At 53.4% G+C, this 22135-nt stretch overlaps 2 protein-coding genes across 5 annotated transcripts in view; both read left to right on the top strand.

Annotated features, from left to right (window-relative positions):
* LIN7C (lin-7 cell polarity scaffold C) overlaps positions 1–22135 on the top strand; it is a 127235-nt gene that overhangs the window by 80359 nt on the left and 24741 nt on the right. The window lies entirely within an intron of this gene.
* BDNF (brain derived neurotrophic factor) lies at positions 835–21545 on the top strand. 4 transcript variants are annotated; one of them, XM_010226641.2, is made up of 2 exons: positions 835–1053; positions 20564–21545. In XM_010226641.2, the coding sequence occupies exons 1-2, from the start codon at positions 1051–1053 to the stop codon at positions 21323–21325; spliced, it is 765 nt and encodes a 254-aa protein (XP_010224943.2). In that variant the 5' UTR covers positions 835–1050; the 3' UTR covers positions 21326–21545. The 4 variants fall into 4 exon arrangements, with proteins under 4 accessions (XP_010224943.2, XP_088381998.1, XP_088382001.1 ...); XM_088525872.1 differs by lacking the exon at positions 835–1053 and adding an exon at positions 1744–1875; XM_088525875.1 differs by lacking the exon at positions 835–1053 and adding an exon at positions 2448–2470.

Below are 22135 nucleotides of genomic sequence, written 5' to 3'. Positions count from 1 at the left end.
GGAAGGGGCTGCGTGTAGAGGGAGGGAGCGGGAGGCGACTGCTGCCTCCTGCCTTCCCCTCCTCCTCGTAGGAGGCTGCGGAGCCCTCCTGGGGGGTCCTGCTGGGGGGTCCCGCTGCAGGGTCCCCTTTGGCCGCCGCTGTCCTCTCCCCCCGGAGTGCAGGACCCCCGCGTCCCCCCGGCCCTTTGCTGCTTTGCAGGAGCTCAAAGCCACAAGCACAAGGGAGAGACGGAGCCACAAGGGGCGGGGGACGGGAGGGGACACCCGTGGCCACCGCGCGGGAGTCCCCGCGGGGCTCAGCCTGCCCCGCGGCCGCCGTTTGCCCCAACCGAGGAGCGTTGAAGAGAAAAAAGGAACGGGGTGGGGGGGACACGGCACTTTGGGGGGCGGCAGGTTCTTGGCCAGGAGGCGTCCGAGCAGATGGGGGGAGGCTGGCGGGGCGGCCGCATCCCGGCTCCTCGGTGCAACAAGTCCCTGGAGCGCTTCCCGCGGGAGCGGGGGGGGAGCGTGGCGCTGCGAAAGGCAAATGTTTGCTTACCTGTCACCAATGCAAAGCTCCCGAGGCGGCTCGTCTTGCACGGCCCCAGGTGCGAGGCAGGAGAGTGGCCGGGAGCCGGGGTTTATTACACAGAGAGCGTGTCCAGGGCGGACTTTCCTCGGGAACTTTCCGCCCCGCTCCAGGTGCCCGGGAGGCGGCGGGAATCACGTTTTATACCATGCCAGCCGGTGCCCCCTCTCATTCATTAGGATCACGTAAGAACTCCAAGGGAAACGTGACTCTGAGCTAAGGCGTTTGCGTAAATCTATAGGTTTTTAAAACTCCCTGCCAGTTGCTTTCTGTCTCCTGTAGGCACCAAGGTGGTGGAGAGTTTAAGCTCGCGGATATTGCAAAGGGTTATTAGATTCATAAGTCACACCAAGTGGTGGGCGATCCACTGAGCAAAGCAGAAGTTCTCACATGATGACTTCAAACAAGACACATTACCTTCCAGCATCTGTTGGGGAGACTGGATTTTAAGACACTTCTGTCTCCAGGACAGCAAAGAAACAATGGTGAGTACCACTAAAAAAAAACAACCGTTATTTTTTTAATAAGTGCGGGGAAAATAAATAAATAAATAAAAAGCGCTCGCGATGCAGCTTAACGACAGCATCTAATGCCACGGGGCTCGGCTTTCTAGTACTTCTCGGGGCGCGGAATTGGCACCCGGCGCCGCAACTTTCGCCGCGCCGCTCCCGGGCTGCGCGGGCGACACCGCGACCGCCGAACTTGGAGCTGCGCGACCTCGGGGGGCTCCCCCCGGCCCGGCTCGGCTCGGCCCGGCTCGGCTCGGCCCGGGCGCGCTGCACGTGACGCGACCCGCGGAGCGCGCAGCGAGCGCGCCCGGGGCAGCACCTTGGACAGAGGCTCGGGGGGGGGGGGGGGGGCGCTGCGCGCTGCTCCGCGCGGCTGCGCGGGAAGGACCGCGCGGGGGGAGGGGGGAGAGGGGAGGAGGGGGTGGGAGGGGAAGGGGAGCGCCCCGCTGCGCGCCCGCGGAGCGGCGAGAAGTTGGCGTCGCGGCGGAGCGGGCGGCGATAGGGGAAGGAGGGGGAGAAAGGGGAGGGGGGAAGAGGGGAAGGAGGAAAGAGAGAAAGAGGAGGGAGAAAAAGAAGGAAAAAAGACGAGAAAAGGGGGAGAAAAAAGAGGAGGAAAAAAGAAGAATACGAAATAAAAAAATAGGGGAAAAAAGGAAAAGAAGAAGGAAAAAGAAAGGAAAAAAAAAAGGAGAGCTAAGAGGGGAGTCCCGCTCGCTCCGGGGCTGCTCCGGCGGCGGCAGCTCGGGGCGATGCGAGGCTCCGTCTGCGGCATCTAGGCGCGGTGCGGGCTGCAGCGAGGTAAGCGGGGGTCCCCGTCCCCCCCTCCCGCGGCGCCGCCGCTGCCCCCTGGGGCCGCTCCCCCGGCCCGGGCGCTGCGCGGAGCGCGGAGCCGGCAGGAGCCGCCGGGAGGGATTTGGCTCCCACTTGAGCGAACTTGAGCCCTGGGTGCGTGTGCTGCGGGCAGCGACTTTCCATAGAGCAGAGATGCGAGTGTATCTATATTCGTTTTATTTTTATTTTTTCCCTCGGTACGGGCGCGAGTTGCTTTCGCAGGGCTAAGGGGCTGCAGCTGAGCACCCCCTTCGCGGCTGCCGCCGGCCCCAGGTGCTTCCCCAGGGAGCGAGCCCAGCGCTGCCTCCATGGAGAGGAGCCGGGGGATCCCTGCGCTCCCCCTCTCTGCGTCCTAAAAAATAAAAAGAGAGGTTAGGGGGGAAGCTGAGAGCTTGAAGCCTCCCCCCCCCGCCCCGGACACCATTCCGCTCTGCTTTCCGCTCGTCTCCCTCTCCCTAGTGCCCCCCCGCTTCCGACTCTTCCTACGTAGAAATGTAGCTAATAATATTTAGTCTCCGGGCTAAAAATAAGCCGGGGGAAGTCAGCAGTTTTGGCGGAGCAGGTAGAGCCGCTGGGGGGGGCGGAGGCGGGGGGGGGGGGTCTCCGTCGCTGCAAAGAGGCTGCGCGGCCGCCCCTGCCCCCCGGGGAGAGGGGGAATATTGGGGGGGGGGGGGGCGCGGAGGAGCCGCGGAGCCGGGAGCTCCCGCCCGGGGATCCCGAGTGCGGCGGGAAGGGGAGGGGGAGAGGAGGGGATAAGGTGGATGGCGGGGCGCATCCCCCTCCCCCGCTGTGGCGCATCCCCCTCCCGCAGCCCCGTCGTGTCCCCGTGTCCCCCTCCCCCGCTATAGCGCGGGGGCGGCGGGCGCTCCCTGCGGCAGCAGCGGCAGCAGCAGCGGGGGCCGGGGCCGCTGCGGCGCCGGGCGGGAGGATCCCCCGCTCCGGAGCTCCCGTGGAGCCGCCGCGCAGGGAAAACCCCGGCGGGGGCGGCCGGGCCGCGGCTGCAGCGCGGGGCTCCTCTCTGCACCATCCCCGGCGGCCCTGGCTAAAGCCGCCCTCGGGCCCCCTTCCCCGCGCGTGTTTTGGTTCCCTTCCCCTCCCCGCATCGGGCCGAGCTCAGATTTGCCCCTCGCGCCGCGGCTGGCGGTGGCGACCGTGCGGGGCGCGCGGCCGGTCCCCAAATAAACGGTGCTGGTGCCTCCTGGGTTGCCAAGGAGTCTCTGTTTACGTGGAGTTTCACTCCGTGGGTAACTGTGTGCGTGTGTCTTCGTGTAGTCTAATCTTACAACTGTTGCTTCCTTTCTGCCTCTCGGAAAACTCTCGGTCTGATCGTTCCCTTCCTCCCGCTGCCGCCTTGTTTTGGTCGGACTCTAAGCAAAGACGAATGGGACGGGCTGATTTTAACAAATGCCACTGGGCCGTATTTGGTCACATTTGCTCAGGGTGAGTCATACCTTAATCTGCAAGCACCTCTATTGATTTTAGTGCCTACCATTTCTCCAGGAGCTGTCACGCGTTTGGTGGCCGTTCATCACCACCTTTCATCCCTTATGGTCATAACAACGTTGTGAAACGTCCAGTCCCTTTTGAATTGCTCTTCATCCTGCAAAGTTTTGACGTGTCAGGTTTTCTTTCTTTAGTTTTATTTTGTTTTCCCCCGGAGTTTCCTTCTATTTGACCTCGTGGCACTGCCGTTGCTGGGCTTTCCAAAGCACCCCAAGGAAACACAGGCCTTGGGGAATCCAGCAGCCCTTCCCACGCATGGTGCCATAGGATTGTCCTGCCATGGCCATGTTGGAAAGGTGGCTGGATCTCTAGGGAAAAGCACTTTTTCCTCAAAGTAGGTCCTGCCATGAAGGAGGTGGTGGGTAGGAGGTGGCCACTGAGCGCTCTAAGACATCACCGCCCAACTTTTTAAATCTGGTGTCCAAACAAATGGAGCATCTCTAAGATTTCAGGAGATGGGGTTCACTCCTCTGCCAAATGCCATAAGCAGCTTCTCCTATAAGAAAAAGCAGCTCTCCGAGGCCCTGGAAGCCAGGAGGCTCCTTGGGCCCGGGACGCGCAGCCCCAGCTGCCGGTGTGAGGACAGACACTTCCAAAACCCCTTCCCCTCTGGGCAGAAGGCTCATGGTTGGCCCGGGAGGCAGAGAAGAGCCCAGGTTCCTGTATTTCCTCAGCAGTCGTGTTTCTGGGCGCCTCGTGCCCCCGCTTTGGGCAGCACCGCGGGACATCCCGCAGCGCACCCGAGCGCGTCCCACGCAGGGGTTCCGTGGGGGAGCCGCGGATCTCTCCGAGGCCAACCCCGGCAAAACGGTAGCCAGGAAAACATAGCGACTGACACAGAGTTCATCTAGCAGCTGCCCACCCGTTGCGTTATTTCCCAAACGTGCGATTCGTGCCTGGGAGCTGTCACCGCTAGCGTTTCCATCTGTCTCAGTATTGCTGCTATTCTTAGTCGCCGGGTGGTAGGTGTAGGTGTGGGGAAAGGGCTTTCCCCCCCTTCCCTGTGTCATGCAACAAAATAGGTGGGAGCCGTATATGAGTATCTGGGCAGCCCATGGGGACGGCAGGCAGCGCGCGAAGCTTGGTGCCAGCTCCCGGGGCTGGAAGCGGAGGAAGAAACTTGGGATCGGGGCCTCTCCGTGACGCAAAAACATGCCCTCGATGGCAGAAAATCCAAACAATCAAAATCTAGCCCCAGAAGGGCAATATTGATGTGGTCTCCCCTTGAATGTGCAGCTTGACACCTATTTTCCTAACCATGTAGGTATGGACGTATGGGAGTAATATTACTTATCGCGTAATCGGAACTGGGCTTTTCCCAAGGCAGTCCCAAAGGGAATGTAGTCAGATGCACCTGAAGCATCCAAAGGATCCAGTCCTTGGTGGCACAGAGATGTCCAGACCTTGAGTTTGCAAGTTGCGTGAGCACAGGGAAGGTGCCCTAGGTTGCCCGGGGCTTCCCACCATGCGTGTGCCAGGGCTGCCAGGATGGGATACCTGGAAAAGTTGAGATATTCCATGAGTGCCCTAAGTGAAAGCCAGAGCTGGCTCCACCAAAGCCTCCTGCGCCCCTTCCCCTGGTGCATCCAGCTTTCTGGCACGTGAGTGGTTCTCCCAGTAACCCCAGATTCCCACGGGGAATACTGATGGAGTAAGGTCTTGCTGGAAGTGCCTATATGTGCATTTTCTCTTCCCCCCTGTCTTTTAGCAGCCTGGTCTACTTTTTTTTTTCTCTTTTTTCTTCCCAAAATAGCAGACAACCCCCCAACTTGAGCAGTTTAAACCGTACACTCTGGCCTCCAATTTATTTTGACATTTGGCAAGAATGCATGCGCAACATGTTCATTAAGTCATAACATTTTCACTGCTCTCCCGTTTCGGATCCTTATCGACTCCAGCACAAGCTTGGAAATAACGAATTTATTTGCAAGGCAGGAAGTAGGCTACAACCCTCCGAAGGAAACGTATTGCCCAGGGACGCGATACGTACGGGGACTTTTAAAGCCACAGCCCTCACCTGAATGCAAAATATAAAGGTTCGTTTCTGGAGGGCGGTGAGGAAGGCTTCATCCCAAGAATGTAAATGTTCATAGGGTTGTGCAGCTAAGGAAGTCTAATCAGATAAGTTGTTTTCTGCTTTTTGTTGTTTAAACGGAGCCCCTTCCACCTGACAATCCATTGTGCGACTTATGAATAATGCAGTAAAGAGCAGGGTAATAGATAATTAGATGGACCAGCTAAAAGCAACGCGGAAGGGGGGCTGGTAGCATCGGGATTACAGAAGGTGTGTGGGCATTTTGACATCCAGAAAACATTATAGATCTGGTCTCGGCTACCTCAGTCTCATGATGATAATTAAGAAATGTGGGTGTAGAGAAGCTACCCGCATGGTTTGGTTAGATTATTGCTGCAGCTCGCAACACAATTGGCGCAGACACCCACATTGGGCATGATTGCCCTTTGATGAGGAAGATACTGACTTTTTAAAGTCGACACAGTTAAAATTATGTCTAAAGTTTATGGGGCCACGAGCTTCTGCCTGGATGCCATTATTGTAACAAATGGCAAAATACTCTCTGCAGCAGCATAAGCAAAAAAAAAGGAAGACTTGAAGGCTGTCGAAGAAGATGGGACCCAAGGGGAGAGCAAGCTCTAGCGTTAACCCTCTTCTCATCCCTTCTGCAAGGGAAGGAACGTGGACAGTGTCCGAAGGGTTCGTTGCACGTGGCCTCTTTAGAAGCTGGTCCTTCCTCCAGTCCCTCCACTGAGAGAAACGGAAGATGAGAAATGTCATGAGGGAGGAAGAAAGGCCCGTCTCCAAGATGCTTCCTAAGTGTGGTCCTTTTCTTAAGAAACACATGTAAGGGGTAGAGAATGATGGAGACTTTCTACACGGAGATGCTTGTGCAGAAGAAGGGACACGGCACTACGGCTTACCCTGCATATATCTATATCTACATCTATATATTTACATATTTGATTCCTTAAAGCAAGAGCACATGGCTAAATGGAAGAAAGTCCCCGGTGGTCATCGAATATTTCTTAACTCTCATCGAGGCTTTCCTTAAGGTACCACAAGAGCCTACATGTGGGCAAGACAGACTTGCAAAAAATATTGGACAGTTCAGAGTGGTAATTTTTTCCCAAATCTGCAAGACAAGCTCAGGTGTCTGCGAAGCCGTCGTTGATAATCCGATGTCACAAGAGCCCTACCTGTCGTTAGGGGAGGCTAACTCTAGGCTGGGCGTTTTCCAGCGCCTGGACGTGATCCATCACTCAGGTCCTTCGCTGGTGTCCGCGGCCCTTGCTGCAGTCCAATGTGGGATGGCTCCTTCCCCATGGCTGGAAATTTACTGCACCTGAATAAAAGGAATGAATCGTTATATAGAAAGGGTAATTCCCATACGGGGCAGATCTCTCAGCGCTTCCCGTAGGAATCTCTTTTTGTGTCCCCAGGCAATGTGACTAATATTTGTTGTGCGTCTTTTTCCGCCATCCTCCCCCAAGGGAGGTGGCGCTTGGAGGCTGCTGTTGAACCTTTGCTCTCAGCTTCCCCGTGGGGCCTCGGGCCTTCGCAAAGGCCTCGGTGGAGCGAGAGGGACGGGTCCAATCACAGGTTCACGCGATTCTACTCCTTCTCCATGGTGTTTTTGCTTCCGCAGCCACCAGCCACCCTGTCCATAGGCAGCTTGCTCAATTGTGGTCACCGTCCGTGATCTTCAGTGCTCTTTTGGCTTCCTTTTTCTGAGAACCCTCCCAAAGACTAAGAATTCCCAGACTTCAGAGGGGGTTTTCTTGCTCCCAATCTATCCTCTTTGGTACTGAATAATTATTTTTGTGACCTACTCTCCCATGGAAGGTTTCCTGCAGCACTGACTAGGGGAAATTCTACTCATTCCCAACTTTCTAATAAGAAGCAAAAGACAAAATGTCATAATTTCCATATGAAGGAGTTTCTCTCAGCGCAATCCCCTATCTAAAAAGCCATTTTGCCCTAATATGGTCTCGGAGCCTAAGTAACATATTCCGTCGCAATGACTTTTGCATCAAAACAATTTTTCTATATTTCATATCCAAGGGAAAAAAAAAAGTGTTGAATATTTAAACTCCATATCCCTTTTGATCTCAATTCCCCTCACAGAAGAGCTCTTTAGGCCCCGTCAGTGCGCTCTAGGTACAATATCAGAGTATATATTTCGCATTACGGACTCTAACCCAAATTAAGAAACCAAAGGGGAACAAGCTCCACATGCCTGGAAGGGAAAGGGCTCCTGCTCGGAGCACGGAGCAGAGTAAAGCATCAAACAGGAACAGAGCGGAAGTGCAAAGTGATGGTTTAAATTCCGTGCTGCAGAATCCTTGCCCCAAACCTCTGCTCTGATTCATGCGCTTTCCCTTCCCCTTGACTGCAGCCGTGTTTATATTCAAGCAACTAAAGGCGCAGCAAGGCTGGGGAGCCCATCACTGCGTTGCCATAAATTACAGCAGATTAAACAGGATAATTAATGAAAAGCACAGAGGTGTTTAAAGCCACCACTCCCTTGCAAGCGTTTACATTTCGGCTGTATAAACTACACCAAAAAATAAACAGTGTCCAGGAAATAAATGTGGATGATGTTTAGGAATTTATACTCCCAGCGGCGCGAGCCCCGAACCCGCGGGAAAAGGCCCCACTAAATGTCTCGTTGGTGCAAGCAGGAGGAGAAGGTTCGCATTTGCTAGCGCAGAGAACACACTGAGCTCTCTGAGGTGTTTTTAGGTAAAATAACTCAGTATCCCATTAAAAAACAGAAGATAAAACCTCTCCAGCTGGCCTCCGAGCACGGGGACCGGCTGAGGGCTGAACCACGCGGGCGCCGGTGCTGCCCTGCGCGTGCCAGCAGCCTCCCGCCATGTTTATAACTCAATGCAATTTTTAGCATTGCTTGAGCTGGAAAAGTTTATTTCATTGAACTTTCCAGGCCATTAGCGTGAGAGGAAAAAAAAAAGAAAAAAAGAAAAAAGGAAAAAACCCAAACCCCATCAAAGACAGGTAACTAGGAAACCCGGGCAAACATAATGAAACACGAAGCGCTCGTAGTGATAGGAGAGCTGCCCTCAGCCAATTAAAAATATTAGCAGTAAAAATGCTCCGGCGTCAAAACCTAAGCACATCGACATTGTTCTCGCACATGTATTGGGGCTAGCTTGTATTTTCTGACAACTGTAGCCTCTTGGCCTTCTCCCTCTTCAAAAACAAGGTTGGGATAACGTGGGATAACAGAGGGGCAACGCAAAGACCCTGTGGGGTGGCAGGAGGGGGGACAACTAAGCGGCCTATTGATCCGCCACGGGCTTTTTAAGAACGTTGTCCTCTTCCACTGTTGAATTTTTTATTGCTTCTCTTGCGCTCGTGACGGCGGAATTTCAGACCAACTCCTCTATCGCGTAATTAGTTTATCGGTGAGCGTGGGCCCCGGCCCATCCATCACTTTAATGCGCGGCGTCCACGGGGACGGAAACCAGATGTGCGGCGTTCCCGCTCCGCACCGGTGCCCCGGCTCATGCCGGGGGTGGAAAAGCAGCGGCCTCAGCCCCCCGGCTCTGCCGCTGGGGCAAACCAGCGTGGTGGTGACGGGCAGCTTCTATTTCCGCTCGCTAAGAATGACAAAAAGGGGGGCGCAAATGTGTAGCTGACGGGTGTAAAAAGTTGAGTTCCCGCAGGCGAAGGTGGCAGGCTGGTGGCTGGCCAAAATGGGCACATCAGCACCGCGAGTGCTTCCCATAATGTGTTTGTATATGTATATATATATATATGTACACATATAGAAAGCTGCCTTGTATGTGAGGTGTGCTCAGATGTCGCGCGCCCAGTGTCTTCCCTCACTTCCTCCCGTGTTGCGGAGGCAGGTGCCACATGGCGGCGGGGGCAAAAACACAATACCGAAAATGTTGAAAATGATGGAAATGTCGAAAAACACGGCGAGGAAGTGAAGGAGGCGGTAGCGCGGCGCCCGTCCCCCCCGCGGCGCGGGGGAAAGCCGATCCGCTCATCAATAATCGATGGCCGCTCCGCTGCCGGCGGCGGGGTCAGCGCGGGAGCGACGCGCGCGCGGATCCGGTTCGCGAGTAAACTAATCCGGGCGGCCCTCCCGCGGCTCCGAGCGCGGCGGGGCCGGGCCGGGCCGGGCCGGGCGGGGCCGGGCCCGGGGCGGGCCGCGCCGGGGGGGCGGCCCCGGCGGAGCCGCTGGCCTGAGGCGGCGGCGGCTGCCGGAGCAGGGGGCGCTTCGCGGTGGCGGCGGCGGCGGCTCCGCGGCGAGGCCGGAGCGCTCGGGGCGGCCGTTGGGGGCGCGGCGCCGCCGCCGCCGCCCCTCATCAAGGTTTCATGAGACACCCGAGCCGCCCGCCGCGGTGCCGGGGCGGAGGGGAGCGCGCGGCGGCGGCAGCGGCGGGACGGGGCGCCCCGGTGAGGATGTGACCGCCCGGCGGGGACGCGGCCAGGCTTTGTGTGCACGGCGAGGTACGCGGGCAGCGGGCGCGGCGGCCGTTGGGGGCGACCGTTGGGGGCGACCGTTGGGGCGGCCGTTGGGCGGCGGGCGCCGCCCCCTGGCGGCGGGCGCGCGGCGGGGCAGCCCCGCGCGGGGTGACCTGCTGCCCCGCTTGTTCCTGGCGCCCCCTGCGCGGGGCCGGGCTCTTTCGGGCAAGGTTGACTCGGCTCCCCCTGCCCTCCTGCCCCGAGGAGGAGGGGGCGGCCTCGCGTCGGTTGGAGCCGTTGGAGTGGTGCCGCTTGGTCCCAGGTGGGTTGAAACGGGCACTTTTTGGGGCTCGCTGCAGTTTGCTGCTGCGGCGGGATCGCTGGGCATCACTTATTTATGCTTGGGGTAACAGGGTCTTAGCAAATGCGGAGGAGTTTCCCCATGACGCATCCTCTTAAAGAGCGAGTCTTTAGATCGTCTTTAATTTGTGGTGGGATGAGGACAGAAAACAAATTTCCTCGTGTGTGTGTATAACATATGTTTATTCAGTGGCAAGCGGTGCTGTGCTTGGCCCCGCTCCTGCTACACAAGCTAGGGCACTGCCCCGGTATAGCTCTTGGGGCAGAGAATAGCCCTTTTGGTGATTGGCGTAGTGGAAATCGATACAGGAGGAGCACCCGGCATAAAACTTGGCACGGTTCTCTGCCGCGGTGCTACGGCTTAGCGTGGGACTCGGCTGGACCACGTCTGGAGAAGCCCTTTGCCAGCACACCTGGCTTTCGGGCACCCTGAAGCCAGGGGAGACCACGTCGGGAGGATCAAGAAAACCTTGTCTGAATAATCCAGATATAATAAGGGACATAGCGGAGCAAAAGGGGCAGTGATTTTTGCCTCAGGAGAGGCTGGACTGGAAGTTGACTCTCAGCCATGTGCTCTTCAACATCCCGGCGTCACGCTGTAGTGCTGCAGGAGTACTACAGCACGCGGGAGTACTACAGCGCGCCGCGCCGGCATGCACGGGGTCGCGAAGGTGGCTCAAAACGTGACGGAGCGTGGAGGAAAACAAGGATCGGCTCATTTGCTTTATGGCTCTGCCTGTGGTAATGATGCCAAGCTGAGCTTAGCTGCAGTTAAAGCTCCTTGCAGTCTCCAAGTGCTTCCCTTCGCTGTGGCTCCAGCGAGGAGACGTTAGGAGTCGCGCGCTCCGCTCCGCTCGTGGCTCCTTTCCAGGGTGCGCATGGAAAAGCGGGTCGTGAGGAGTTGAGAGCAGAAGGCTCTCATCGCTCCGTTGTGGAAGCCAGGACGGAGGAGAAACAAGTTGCTCTGCCAGAGCCAGCGCTCCTCTTAAAATAAATAAATATTTCACGTTATTTGCCTTTCTGGTTTGCGTAAAAGGCTGACATGTTGTTCTGAGAGCGCGTCTCCTGCCCACACGAGAAGTCTCACGTTAGGCGGTGTGCGAGCTGGTGGCGGTGCCACGAGGAGAGGATATGTGCTTTGAACAGGTTAATTGCCAACTTGTCTCAACTTGCTTCCAAGTGCCTGTTGTGAGTGCCTGGTTCCTCCTAAATAGCTGGGTTGCTGCTTCATTAGGAATCTCTCTGTCACCTCTGAGATGAGTCTGAGACTCCTGTGTGCCGCGGTAGCCCCAGCACCTGCACGTGAGCTGGCGTGGGGCTGGTTGCTGGCAAGCGGTGCCCGCTCTTCATCAGCTCGCATGTCTTGTTCTCCTCTGTATCCATCCTCCTTCTTTCGCTTTTCTCTCGAGGTTGCTTGTACGCTGCTTGGGGTAGAGACTGCCATGTCCGTCACCCATCTGTGTGGGTGTTGTTCCCATTGCAGGCTCCTCAGCGTGGCTGTCGTGCAAATAATAAGTAACAGGGCTTGGAAGGCAACACTTGATAGCGTTTCCTATTTTAAATTATGGTCTGTGTGCTCTAGCACAAGCTTAGGCTGCCCGTGCTGCTTCCGAGTCCAGGATATGGTCGCTCACTGTTCGTACAAGTGTCGCGTTTATGGTAGGGCAGATAGTTCTGGAGTGTAGGTAAGCTGTAGGGCTGGCGTTGCGTTTTCCATTTCTTCTTTGCCCTTCAGGACCTGGTCACCAGGTGACTGTGGGCTGGCAGCATTGAGCTGCTCTGCCCCAACATAATACCTAGCGTCTAATTGCAAGTCTGTAATCCTGGAGGTGTTACGGGCTTAACGGCGTGGCCATTTCTACCCTTTATTAAGTGAAAACATTCTGAGTGGCAGGACTGATCCGGGCCAGACATGACTGTAAAGCGGTAGCACCGTGGTGGCGCCATGTCCCGTTGCGGTGTAGCGGAGACATCGTCGGTGCATATGGCTGTCTGAAGATGAGTACCGTGGATCCCAGCAGCACCAAAAGGAAAGTTCCCCAGCAACTTTGCCACCAGCCCTTGCAGCTCTATGTTTTCCCCGTTAGGAGCCCGGTGTCTTTGGGCGATGTCATTTTTTTGGTGAAAGTGGTTAATGAGGACGGTTATTTCTGGCCGTGGCATTTGCAGGGAACAGAAGGCACAATTGTGCTTATGTTTGTTTCTCCGAGTCCTTTGATCGACTTGAAGCTTTCAGTGCTCTACGCTATAAATTACCTCAATGCTTTGGCAGCTCGTTTCTTTTCTTGCGCGCTTGATGAGGAAAATGGAGAAATCCTTGTGACTCAGCTCCCGACTACTATAAATTATGAAGAGCTGGGGGAGGGGGGTCGCGTTTGGGATTAGGAAAGGAGGAGGGGAGGCGAGCTCCTGGCTAAATCCGAGATAAGCATCTCTTGGTATCTCCAAATCCGAGTGGCTGCTGCCACCTAGAGATGCACGGCACGAGCGCGCGGCGGCGGCCGTCCCGCGCGGGACGCTCGCAGTTAAAGCAAGGGAGGCCGCTCGTCTGAACTGCTCTTACAAGGCAGCAGCGAGGTCAGCGGGTGCAAGCAGGCACTTCTTTTAAATTATTTTTAATAGCTCTGTGTAACTAAGGTGGTACCTGTGAATCCTACCCGATGAATCCTACCTACTCTTGGCACAATTTTGCCTGCGCGGCTTAGATAAGTAAACAAGAAGGAACGCTTTCAGTTTGGTCATGTGCTGAGCTTCGGGCTATACCTAAAGAAATATTTGCAAGCAGGTTCTACCCCGGTTTGTACTGGGGTCGTTGAGACTTGATAGCGTGGCCAAAGCTTGCACCAAATATGTGCAGGGCAAAACCAGCCCATTTTTAGCTAGTTGAAATTTGCTTGGGGGGCAGCCTCCTCTTGTAGGTGCTTGGTGTAAATATATAGTTGCAAACCTCATTGAACCTCGAAAGTACCAAGTGTGCTGCATGTCCTGGGCATCTTCCAGGTGACGATACTGGATAGTTTCTTAAAGTTTTTTAAATCTCTTGGTACAAAGTGTGTTGGGATAAGTGCTTAATCTATAGCTTCTGAGGGCCTGAGCTTTCCTGTGGGAAACGGTGGAGCTGTGACACAGAGGCATTTACCATTCAAACCAAGAGCCTGCTCGTGCCACAGAGCAGTTGTTGAACCCAGACAGAGTTTAAAAAACTCCCTGTGGGTCACCTGGAGGTCCCTGCCCAGCCTGTGCCCCTCCGGTGTACGCACTGGGCTACGGGCAGCTCGTGGCCCTTCGCAGCTTAGCAAGAAGACGCCAGCAAAAGCAGCTTTTGGCAGAAGTCTTCGGTAAAGTGTTAAATGTTCTTTATCAGCTGCGTGCAAAAGGCTGAGCGTGTTGCTGCATTAAAAGCTATAATTGTAAGAACGGGACTAGAGTCCTTTTTTGCCGGCTCCTGTAGTACATGTATCTGTAAAAGAGAGTTAAACACAGCCTTCTGCCAACTCTCGCACATGTTGTGCCTTATCTAACATGATCAAAACACTGCCTGCTTTAAACGTAGCAGCTCCTGGTGGAGAAACACAGTTTTGCCCGGATCAGGGAGTTGGGGTTATGATCTCTGGATTCTGTAGTCAGTTATGCCATTTACTTTCCCAACTCAGCGCAAAGCTGAGTGTCCATATGGTTTAGTTTACCCTTCTTCACCGTGGACATGGCTCTCTGAGTGAGTGTTCAATTCCTGATATATTGAGGTGAAAAGAAATGAAATCTAAACTTTATTCAGGGGCTGGATTAGTAAGTAAACTAACGTCTCCTTAGTCATAGCAGTCCCCATGCCGCAGAAGTGCCCGTTTGGGCACCGTGGAGATGGACGACGGGACGTGTTTGTGGCATTTCTCCATAATTGTGCCTGCTGGCTGCCTGCGTCAAGACTTGGATCTTCACTTGCTATTTACATTCCTTTTCAGTTGATAATCTAGTTTGACTGAGCCATAAATGCCAAGACAGAAATGCTGTTTGATAGAATTTGTACTGAAAACCAGTATGAGCCCAAAGGGGAGGCAAAGCCACTAACAAGTTCAAGCTGGCAAAGGAAACCTCACCAGAACGAGTGCCAGGAAACCGTGGAGCAGAAAGGATTTGCCGCTGAACATCGCGACTGCCCCTTTATCTTTACGATGGCTGAGCCAAATGGAGAAATGAACAGAGATCAGCTGCTTTATTTTTAGTTTTTTTTTCCAAGTATAGGCATTACGGTTCATGCCATTTTTTGTTTTTTTTTTTTTTTTTTTTTTTTTGCTGGTGGCTAGTGTCCTGCAGACTGGTGAAGAAGGTTTGTTTTGGGTTAATGGGAGGCCAAGAGGCATGTTTCACGTGTCACCACAGCAGCAGGTACTTGGATGGGGCATGCAGGTTGCTGCCAGTGAAACATTTTCTGCCATTGCACCTGCAAAAATAACAGGAATGTGAACGATGAGCGAGAGTTTTGGAGGGTCCCTTTCATGCGCCTCCCCTCAAACACACCGCAAATAAGATCAAAAAGAAGCTAGAGGCCCGAGTCTCCAAGGAGGTCTGCCTCCGAGTGTGACAGACTTACGTGGGACATCATGAGTTCATAACCCTGGAGTATGAAGTCAGAGCACCTGGTTCCTCGATAGGTTTGTCCAACACAGCTATTTTTGTAGTTTTTTTTTTTTTTTCTAATGAATTTACAAAATTTTATGCTTGGCAATACCAAAGGGCATCTTGTCTGCCTTCTGTGGGACAACAACTAGGCAATGAGAGCTAGAACATGCAGTAGGTAACTTTGATGTCTGCGCTAACTTAAATGTTTTGGTGCAAATGTTCAGTTGCAGAGAATCCCCAGATCTGGTAGTGTTCAAGCTGTACCTGCTGGGAAATGGCTACAGAGGAGTTGCCAGTAGGCCGCGTATCTTGTTCCTCAGGCATTTTTCAAAGCAATTTTCCCTGTGAAATCTGGAGGTATTTTGCTTTAACACAAAGATATAGCTGTGGAGATGGCGGATCTCAGTGTGCCGAACTCAGTCTTACATGTGCCAATGTTTCTTGCATGGTTTGGAGGAGGCCTGAGGGCTATTGCAGTGACTGTCTCCCCTCGAGGGGCCAAGCATCCATGTTACGAGTAGGCATCGCCTCGTTCTTCTCCGCTTTCTACAAATGAAGACTGACCTTTGGTTCCTGGCAGGCTGCCCATTCCGTGTTTATAGGGCTGGTAAACATGGGCTTGTGCAGTAGTAGTTCTCAGTGGGAATAGTTATTTCCAGAATTTCATAGCGGATTTGCCCAGGGAGAAAGCGGCCCGTGCATGAGGCAGGAAGTGGGGTTGCGTTTCCAGCGAAACCTCTCGGAGTTTTCTGCCATGAGGCATGTTTTTTCTTTAACACCCGTTCGCCTTTTTGTGTCATTCTTGGTTACATAACGGCCGAGCCCACAAATGAGAAGCATGAGGTTAAAAACTGAAGAATGAAGGAAGGAGCAGAGAAGCCATATGGCAAATAGCAGGAGGTCCTGCCAGCACACCTTAGGCTCGTGACAACATGCCCTACATTTAACCTACAGTCAGGAACTAATTAACGACACAGATGGAAGTGAGCTAGCGTATGTATTCAGCATCATACCCCACGGTTGTAATCAGCTGCCCTGCCTCTTTCTGCGTTAGCCATCGAGGAGAGATTGGTCCAAGACGTGCCTGGTGCCTGTGGCAAAGGTCTGTGCGCGTGGAGTGGTTGAATGTGGAGCTTGGGCTTTCCCCTGCGGTGCCATCCCGGGCAAGTGGCTTAAACCTTGGGAAAAAAAGTGGGATCTCAGACGCAGCTCCTCCTCCTTCATCCCAGTGTGCCAAGGTGGGATGCATGCGGAGCTCTCCAGGAGTATCGTTACGTTTCCCGCTCAGCTTTCTCCTTTTAATACCTATATATAAGGCTGCCGTGGATTATTTTGGAGAACTGTAATTATCTGATCTCATGGAGGATCCAGATTATATCTTGGCATAGACTAATTGTACTTTATGCAATGACTTTTGTGGTGGTTCTTTTCAGATAACCTATCCCATAGGGGAACTTCCCTTTGACATATAGTGTTACTTCTGAATGAGTACTTCTTGGCATGGGTTTGTCAGGAGGGATATTCCAAAACAGCCACGTGCAGTTTTCTAAGCCTGAAATCCATTCAGAAACCAGAATTAAGACTTGGTCTTGGAAGTGGAAGTCTTGGCAGGGCTTGAAGAGTCTGGCATCTTACCCAAACCATGATACCCCTGAGAAGCAAAACAGAACCTGCTGGGGGTCCTGGGAGCTGAGAGGGGCTCCCACTCTATAGCTATATACATATGTGTGTGTGCGTGTGTATGCATATATCTCTCTATATATTTATACATATAAAGGTGCCTCTTGGGGCTGAGTTTTTTTTCCGTTCCCGTATGCCCAGAGCTCGCAGGCCCCCATGCAGTTTGAGCGGCCCTTGTGTGGGATGCTGTGCCAACAGCTGGAAAAGCCATGCCGTGTGTTGCTGGCGCAGGCATCGCTTCCCACTCCATGAGCACCAAAATAGAGCACATCTGTTCTCTTCCATGGGCGTCGTCTCCCCGAGAGCTCCGGTACCATCTGTGAGTCTGGCCGGTTCTTGCCTCACTTGGACACGCTGCCAAGACTCCCCTGCCCGCTTTGGCGTGCGGGTCGAGAGGCGCCCGGCAGCCATCCTCCAGGCAACAGCACAAGGCAAAAGAGAAACATCGCACGTTAAAAGTTGCAGTTTACAGACTGCTCGTGAATTTGCTCGCAGTTTATCCTCACCTTCAAGATGGCCCTGACTTGGTCTCTGCTATCTCTGGTGTGGTGGCTGGCTGCATTTTATTACCTGAAGGGAAACCGCCATGAGAGAATAAAAGTAAAAATGTGTTTCTTCTTCCTGGCACGAAGCTGGGAATTAGAAGACTACAAATTGGGTGTGGGTGTGCATGTGTGTGTATAGTTGGAGGAGAGGGGGGAGGCTGCTTTATTTTCGGTAATAAAAATTAATTACCTACTTTGCTGCATAAATAGCCCTCAGGATAACCAGAGTGCATCAGGCATCCAGTTATGCGTGTGTTAGAGGTTAACCCCGTTTGCTCTGAGCACGCTCAGTCTCAGCAATTCTGTGCCGACACGCATGCTGCCACAGCGCCCGTCCTGCCCGCACCACACACTGCTGCTTAGAGAGCTCCACTCTTGTGCAAAGGCCTTGGAAAATGGCAAGGCAGAAACCGAATGCTGCCTGGTGTCTAATTTTGCCTTCCCCTGCATGCTCCTTCCTGGGGGTTAAAGCATCGCGAGTCTATTTGCTGCTGAAGGAGGGCGATTGCGCCGTTCGTAGCGGCACTGCCCCTGTGCCACGATGCTGAGGGGCATGTTTGTGGTCGCAGCTATTCCGCAGGCCTCCCTGCTGTAACACACCCTGCTAAGCTGCTCCCTTTCTGTTGAAAATAACTAAAAGTGACCAGCTATAGCGATCAACAAGTGAGTTCTCAGTAAATAGAAATATTGAAGTAAATAGGTAGCTGCGTACGTAAATGAACTGTATGTAACCGCCTTTAAGGAGCCTCCTGCCTATTAGCAGAGGCTGCTGCCCTGATTACGGAGCCCAGTAGCTCTGCGGACTTCCCTGAAGTACAAACTAGGTCCCATCTTCCTGAGCCTTGGTCCGGTGGTGGCGACCTCTTCTCGGAGCTCCACGGGTTTCGTGGCCAGCATGGGTTTGTTTAAAATAGCTCGTATCCGCTTCAAAGGCGGCGGTCTCAGATGGTGACTGTCCATGGGCAAGCACTAATACTCCCTTTCCTAGCGAAGGGTCTCACGGATTTTGGAGCTGCATGTGCAGGGACGCAGGGTGCAGTGTTCCCCTGCCCCTCGGCATTGTGCTAGGGTATTTATTAGTCCTGCCTCGCGAAGGGAGATAAGATCCACGCGTCCACGTGAGCTTCAAGGTGGTGGGGCTTCACCCAGGGCACGAGATTCAAGTCTTACTCCACTTTATAAACAGACTGGCAGATTTGGAACGACTGCTTCTACTATGACGTTGCTATGGCCTCCAAGAGGAAGAGCTTTCCTAGATATTAACTGTTATTTCCTCCTAATAACTCACTTCGTATTATTTTGCTGCCGGTGGCGAGCTGCGTATATTGCTTAAGTTCTTGTCAACATGTGGGGAAGGCTCTTGGCACATCCTGCACAATTAGACAGTTGTGCCTAGTCTGGGGCTCATTTGCAGAGGATTAGCTGCTTTATCTCCGCTCGCTTGGGAGCCATGTGCGCTGCAAAAGCTTCACTCGACGCGCTCCGCCGCTGCTGCGTCTGGAAGAGGAGGGCTGGCCCTGGGGGAACACATCCGTGGGGGTGTCAGCAGCGCGTCGTCGCTGGCTCCGTCCCGCTAGTTGCCAGAGGCTCCTCTTTGGAGCTAACCCGGCTAACAGCGGCATTCCCATCTCGTAGATAGGATGGAAATGGCTCCAATGTAGGAAGACACTTGACTTTCTAAACGGAGGCCAGAATGGGTTGCCCAGCGCTCGCCTGCCACATTGGAGAAGCCAATGCCATGGGCCCGAGAGAGTCACTGGTCACTTGGTCACTGCACGCAGGCTCCCCTCCCGCTTGCGTTGTGTCGCGCTGCTCTGGGACGGCCCTTCTGGGTGCTACATGCTGAGACGGGGCCTGTCCGCTGCGGGCAAGACGCTGCCTGGCACGGCCGGGCACCGCTCTCATAAAAACATCGGGAACTTGGTTCGGAGCCAGGGGATCTGCGGTCTGTTCTGAGCGTGGTGTTTGCTGGAGGTTGTATGTGAAATTATTTTCATGACAGAGTGCGTGATTATATATATTTTTTCTTTTCTGTGCCTGTCCCACTGGTTGAGTCTGCGTGCAGCAGCTGAGCAAGCCCTTCTCCCCTCTGCCTTGTCTCTCCTGGGGTGATAAAGGAAGGGGAACACGTTTCTTCAAGACCCCCTCGTTGTTGTGGTCCTTCCTCTCCAAGGGAGAAATCTGATACGGTTCTCTGCAAAATGTTTCAAATATCCTAGGATGCAAGAAGTCTGCAAAATATTAATGTTCTGCATGGTTGGAGCAAACACTGTGTTCCTGTGAGTCACAGATGTCAGGTTTGTTTAATCTTAATAAATCTGTGCCACAATCAACTTTTAAACAGGAAGAAAGATGGAGGGCTGGAGACAGAGTTGTGCTGGGGGCAGAGATTCCTGTCCGGAGCGTGGGTTAGCCAAAGAAAGGCTAAATGGCAGCCCTGTTTCCCCAAAGAGTGTCCCCTTCCCACGAACCCTCGGGTGAGTAAATGTGGAGACCTGAGTTTTGGGAAGTGCCTTAGGGGCACATTCTGCGCTTTCTTTTTATGCTTTATGATAGATGGTCTTTTCAAGCCCCAGCCTTAAGAGCACCAGTTTCCCAGTGCATATTTGCAGGAGATGAAGTAAGGCCTTTCGCATAGCACCCTGTTGGCAAACAGAAATAGCGCTCGCTCCAGCGAGGGCTGCCAAGTATGAGGTACTTCCGAATGAACTTCAAAAGCTCCGAAAGGAGCATTAGCTGCTGCCTCAAAAATGCGAGCAATGCCAGTGCTTTCTAGCAAGCAGGGCCGGGGAGAGCCAGATCAGAGAAGGGGGAAATACCCGTGGGACGGGACGGATGTCACAGGAGCGCTTCGGGATCGGCCAGAAAGCCCAGCTGGGGCTTACAGCAGCGCTGGGGGATTCTTGTTGCAGTAGGACCTAAGTCCGTGCGGGCCGCGTGGAGTCCTTGCGCTGGCGCTGGGCAGGAGCCTCTGCGGGATCTGGTTTGGCTCGAGCAGATGTTTTGCATGTGGCGTGTGGCCTTGGCAAAGCCAAGTTGTGCAGGGGATCTGTCGTTTCAGCCAGGCTCTTTATCGCTGCTGTAATCTAGAAGTCCTTTCCCTGGCACTCGTGTAACGCAAGCCGCCTTTCAGCCTAAATTTAGCGTGGTTAAAAGGGGACCGTCTTGCAACACTGCTTTTCTGCCGTGACGTGTCTGTTCCCTCTCCTTTTAGGCAAGATGCTGGGACCTGGGGGGTGCGCGTGGCCCCTTCCTGCCTTCTGCAGGGTGCTTTCCAAGACACGAATGCACCTTATCCCTTGTGCCCCTCTCACGGGGACACAACCGGCACAGAGCGGCCGCGGGCAGCCCCTCGGCTGCGGCCACGCTCCTGGTCTGCGCAGCACGGTGCGCGTGCCAGGCTGCCGCTTCCCGCTGAAACGCGGCCGCGCTCTTCCCTCGCTTGCTCCCTCGCCTGTTAAACGTATCTCCTCCCTCTTGTGCTTCTCCCTAACAGTTCCACCAAGTGAGAAGAGTGATGACCATCCTTTTCCTTACTATGGTTATCTCATACTTTGGTTGCATGAAGGCTGCCCCGATGAAGGAAGCGAGCGTCAGAGGACAAGGCAGCTTGGCCTACCCGGCTCTGCGGACCCACGGGACTCTGGAGAGCCTCAACGGGCCCAGCGCTGCTTCGAGAGGGCTGCCGTCGCTGGCGGACACTTTTGAGCACGTCATCGAGGAGCTCCTGGACGAGGAGCAGGACCTGCAGCCCAGCGAGGAGAACAAGGACGCGGACCTGTACACGTCACGAGTCATGCTGAGCAGTCAAGTGCCTTTGGAACCCCCCCTGCTCTTCCTGCTCGAGGAGTACAAAAACTACCTGGATGCCGCCAACATGTCCATGCGGGTCCGGCGCCACTCGGACCCCGCGCGCCGCGGCGAGCTGAGCGTGTGCGACAGCACCAGCGAGTGGGTGACGGCGGCCGAGAAAAAGACTGCGGTGGACATGTCCGGCGCGACCGTGACCGTCCTGGAGAAGGTGCCGGTGCCCAAAGGCCAACTGAAGCAATACTTCTACGAGACCAAATGCAACCCCAAGGGGTACACGAAAGAGGGCTGCAGGGGCATAGACAAGAGGCACTGGAACTCCCAGTGCCGAACTACCCAGTCTTACGTGCGAGCTCTCACCATGGATAACAAAAAGAGAGTTGGCTGGCGCTTTATAAGAATAGACACTTCCTGTGTATGTACATTAACCATTAAAAGGGGAAGATAGTGGGTTCGTGTTGTATAGATTATATGGAGACAAAAATATCTATTTGTATATATACATAACAGGGTAAATTATTCAGTAAAAAAAAATAATAATTTTATGGACTGCATGTATAACTGAAGTTTATACAGTACCGTGGTTCCACAATCTATTTATTGAACATATCCATGACCTGAAGGGGAACAAAAGTCATTTGCGCACAACTTTAAAAAAACAAAAAAAAAAAAAACCAAAAAAATAACAAAAGTCTGCATTACATTCCTCGATAACATTGTGGTTTGTCGCCGTTGCCAAGAATTGAAAGTATAAAAAAAAAAAGAAAAAATAAATAAAATTGCATGCTGCTTCAATTGTGAATTGATGATAAACTGTCCTCTTTCAGAAAAAAAATTGAACCAAAACATTCCGTTTACATTTTAGACAGTAAGTATCTTTATTCCTGTTAGTATTATATCTGTTTTCTGCTTTTAACTTCTTCTGATAGCGTTGGAATTAAAACAATGTCAAGGTGCTGTTGTCATAGTTTTACTGTTTCTCTTTTGCTTTTAAATTCCCATGAGGTTGAAAAAAAGAAAAAAAAATCCTTACCTTATACGTTCTGGATAAAAAAAAAAAAATGTTTTTTTGTATGTTGTGAAGGTGTTTGCGATAGCAATCCAACTACTGACAAAAAATGATAATAAAAAAAAAAGAGGCAACTGAAAAAGAATGGTGATGTTCCACTTCCCATTGCTGAACTTCAGGCTTAAAGACAGCACTTACTTAACAGTCTGGCAACCTGCTTTTCTTTCGTATTTTTCCTTTTTATTTGCT

This window comes from Tinamus guttatus, unplaced genomic scaffold, assembly GCF_059628265.1.
Source record: "Tinamus guttatus ecotype Peru unplaced genomic scaffold, ASM5962826v1 Tinamus_guttatus_pri_ptg000240l, whole genome shotgun sequence".
Taxonomy (NCBI): Eukaryota; Metazoa; Chordata; class Aves; order Tinamiformes; family Tinamidae; genus Tinamus; species Tinamus guttatus.
Note: the sequence above shows the minus strand (reverse complement) of the source record. Positions and strands in the feature narration are given on the sequence as shown.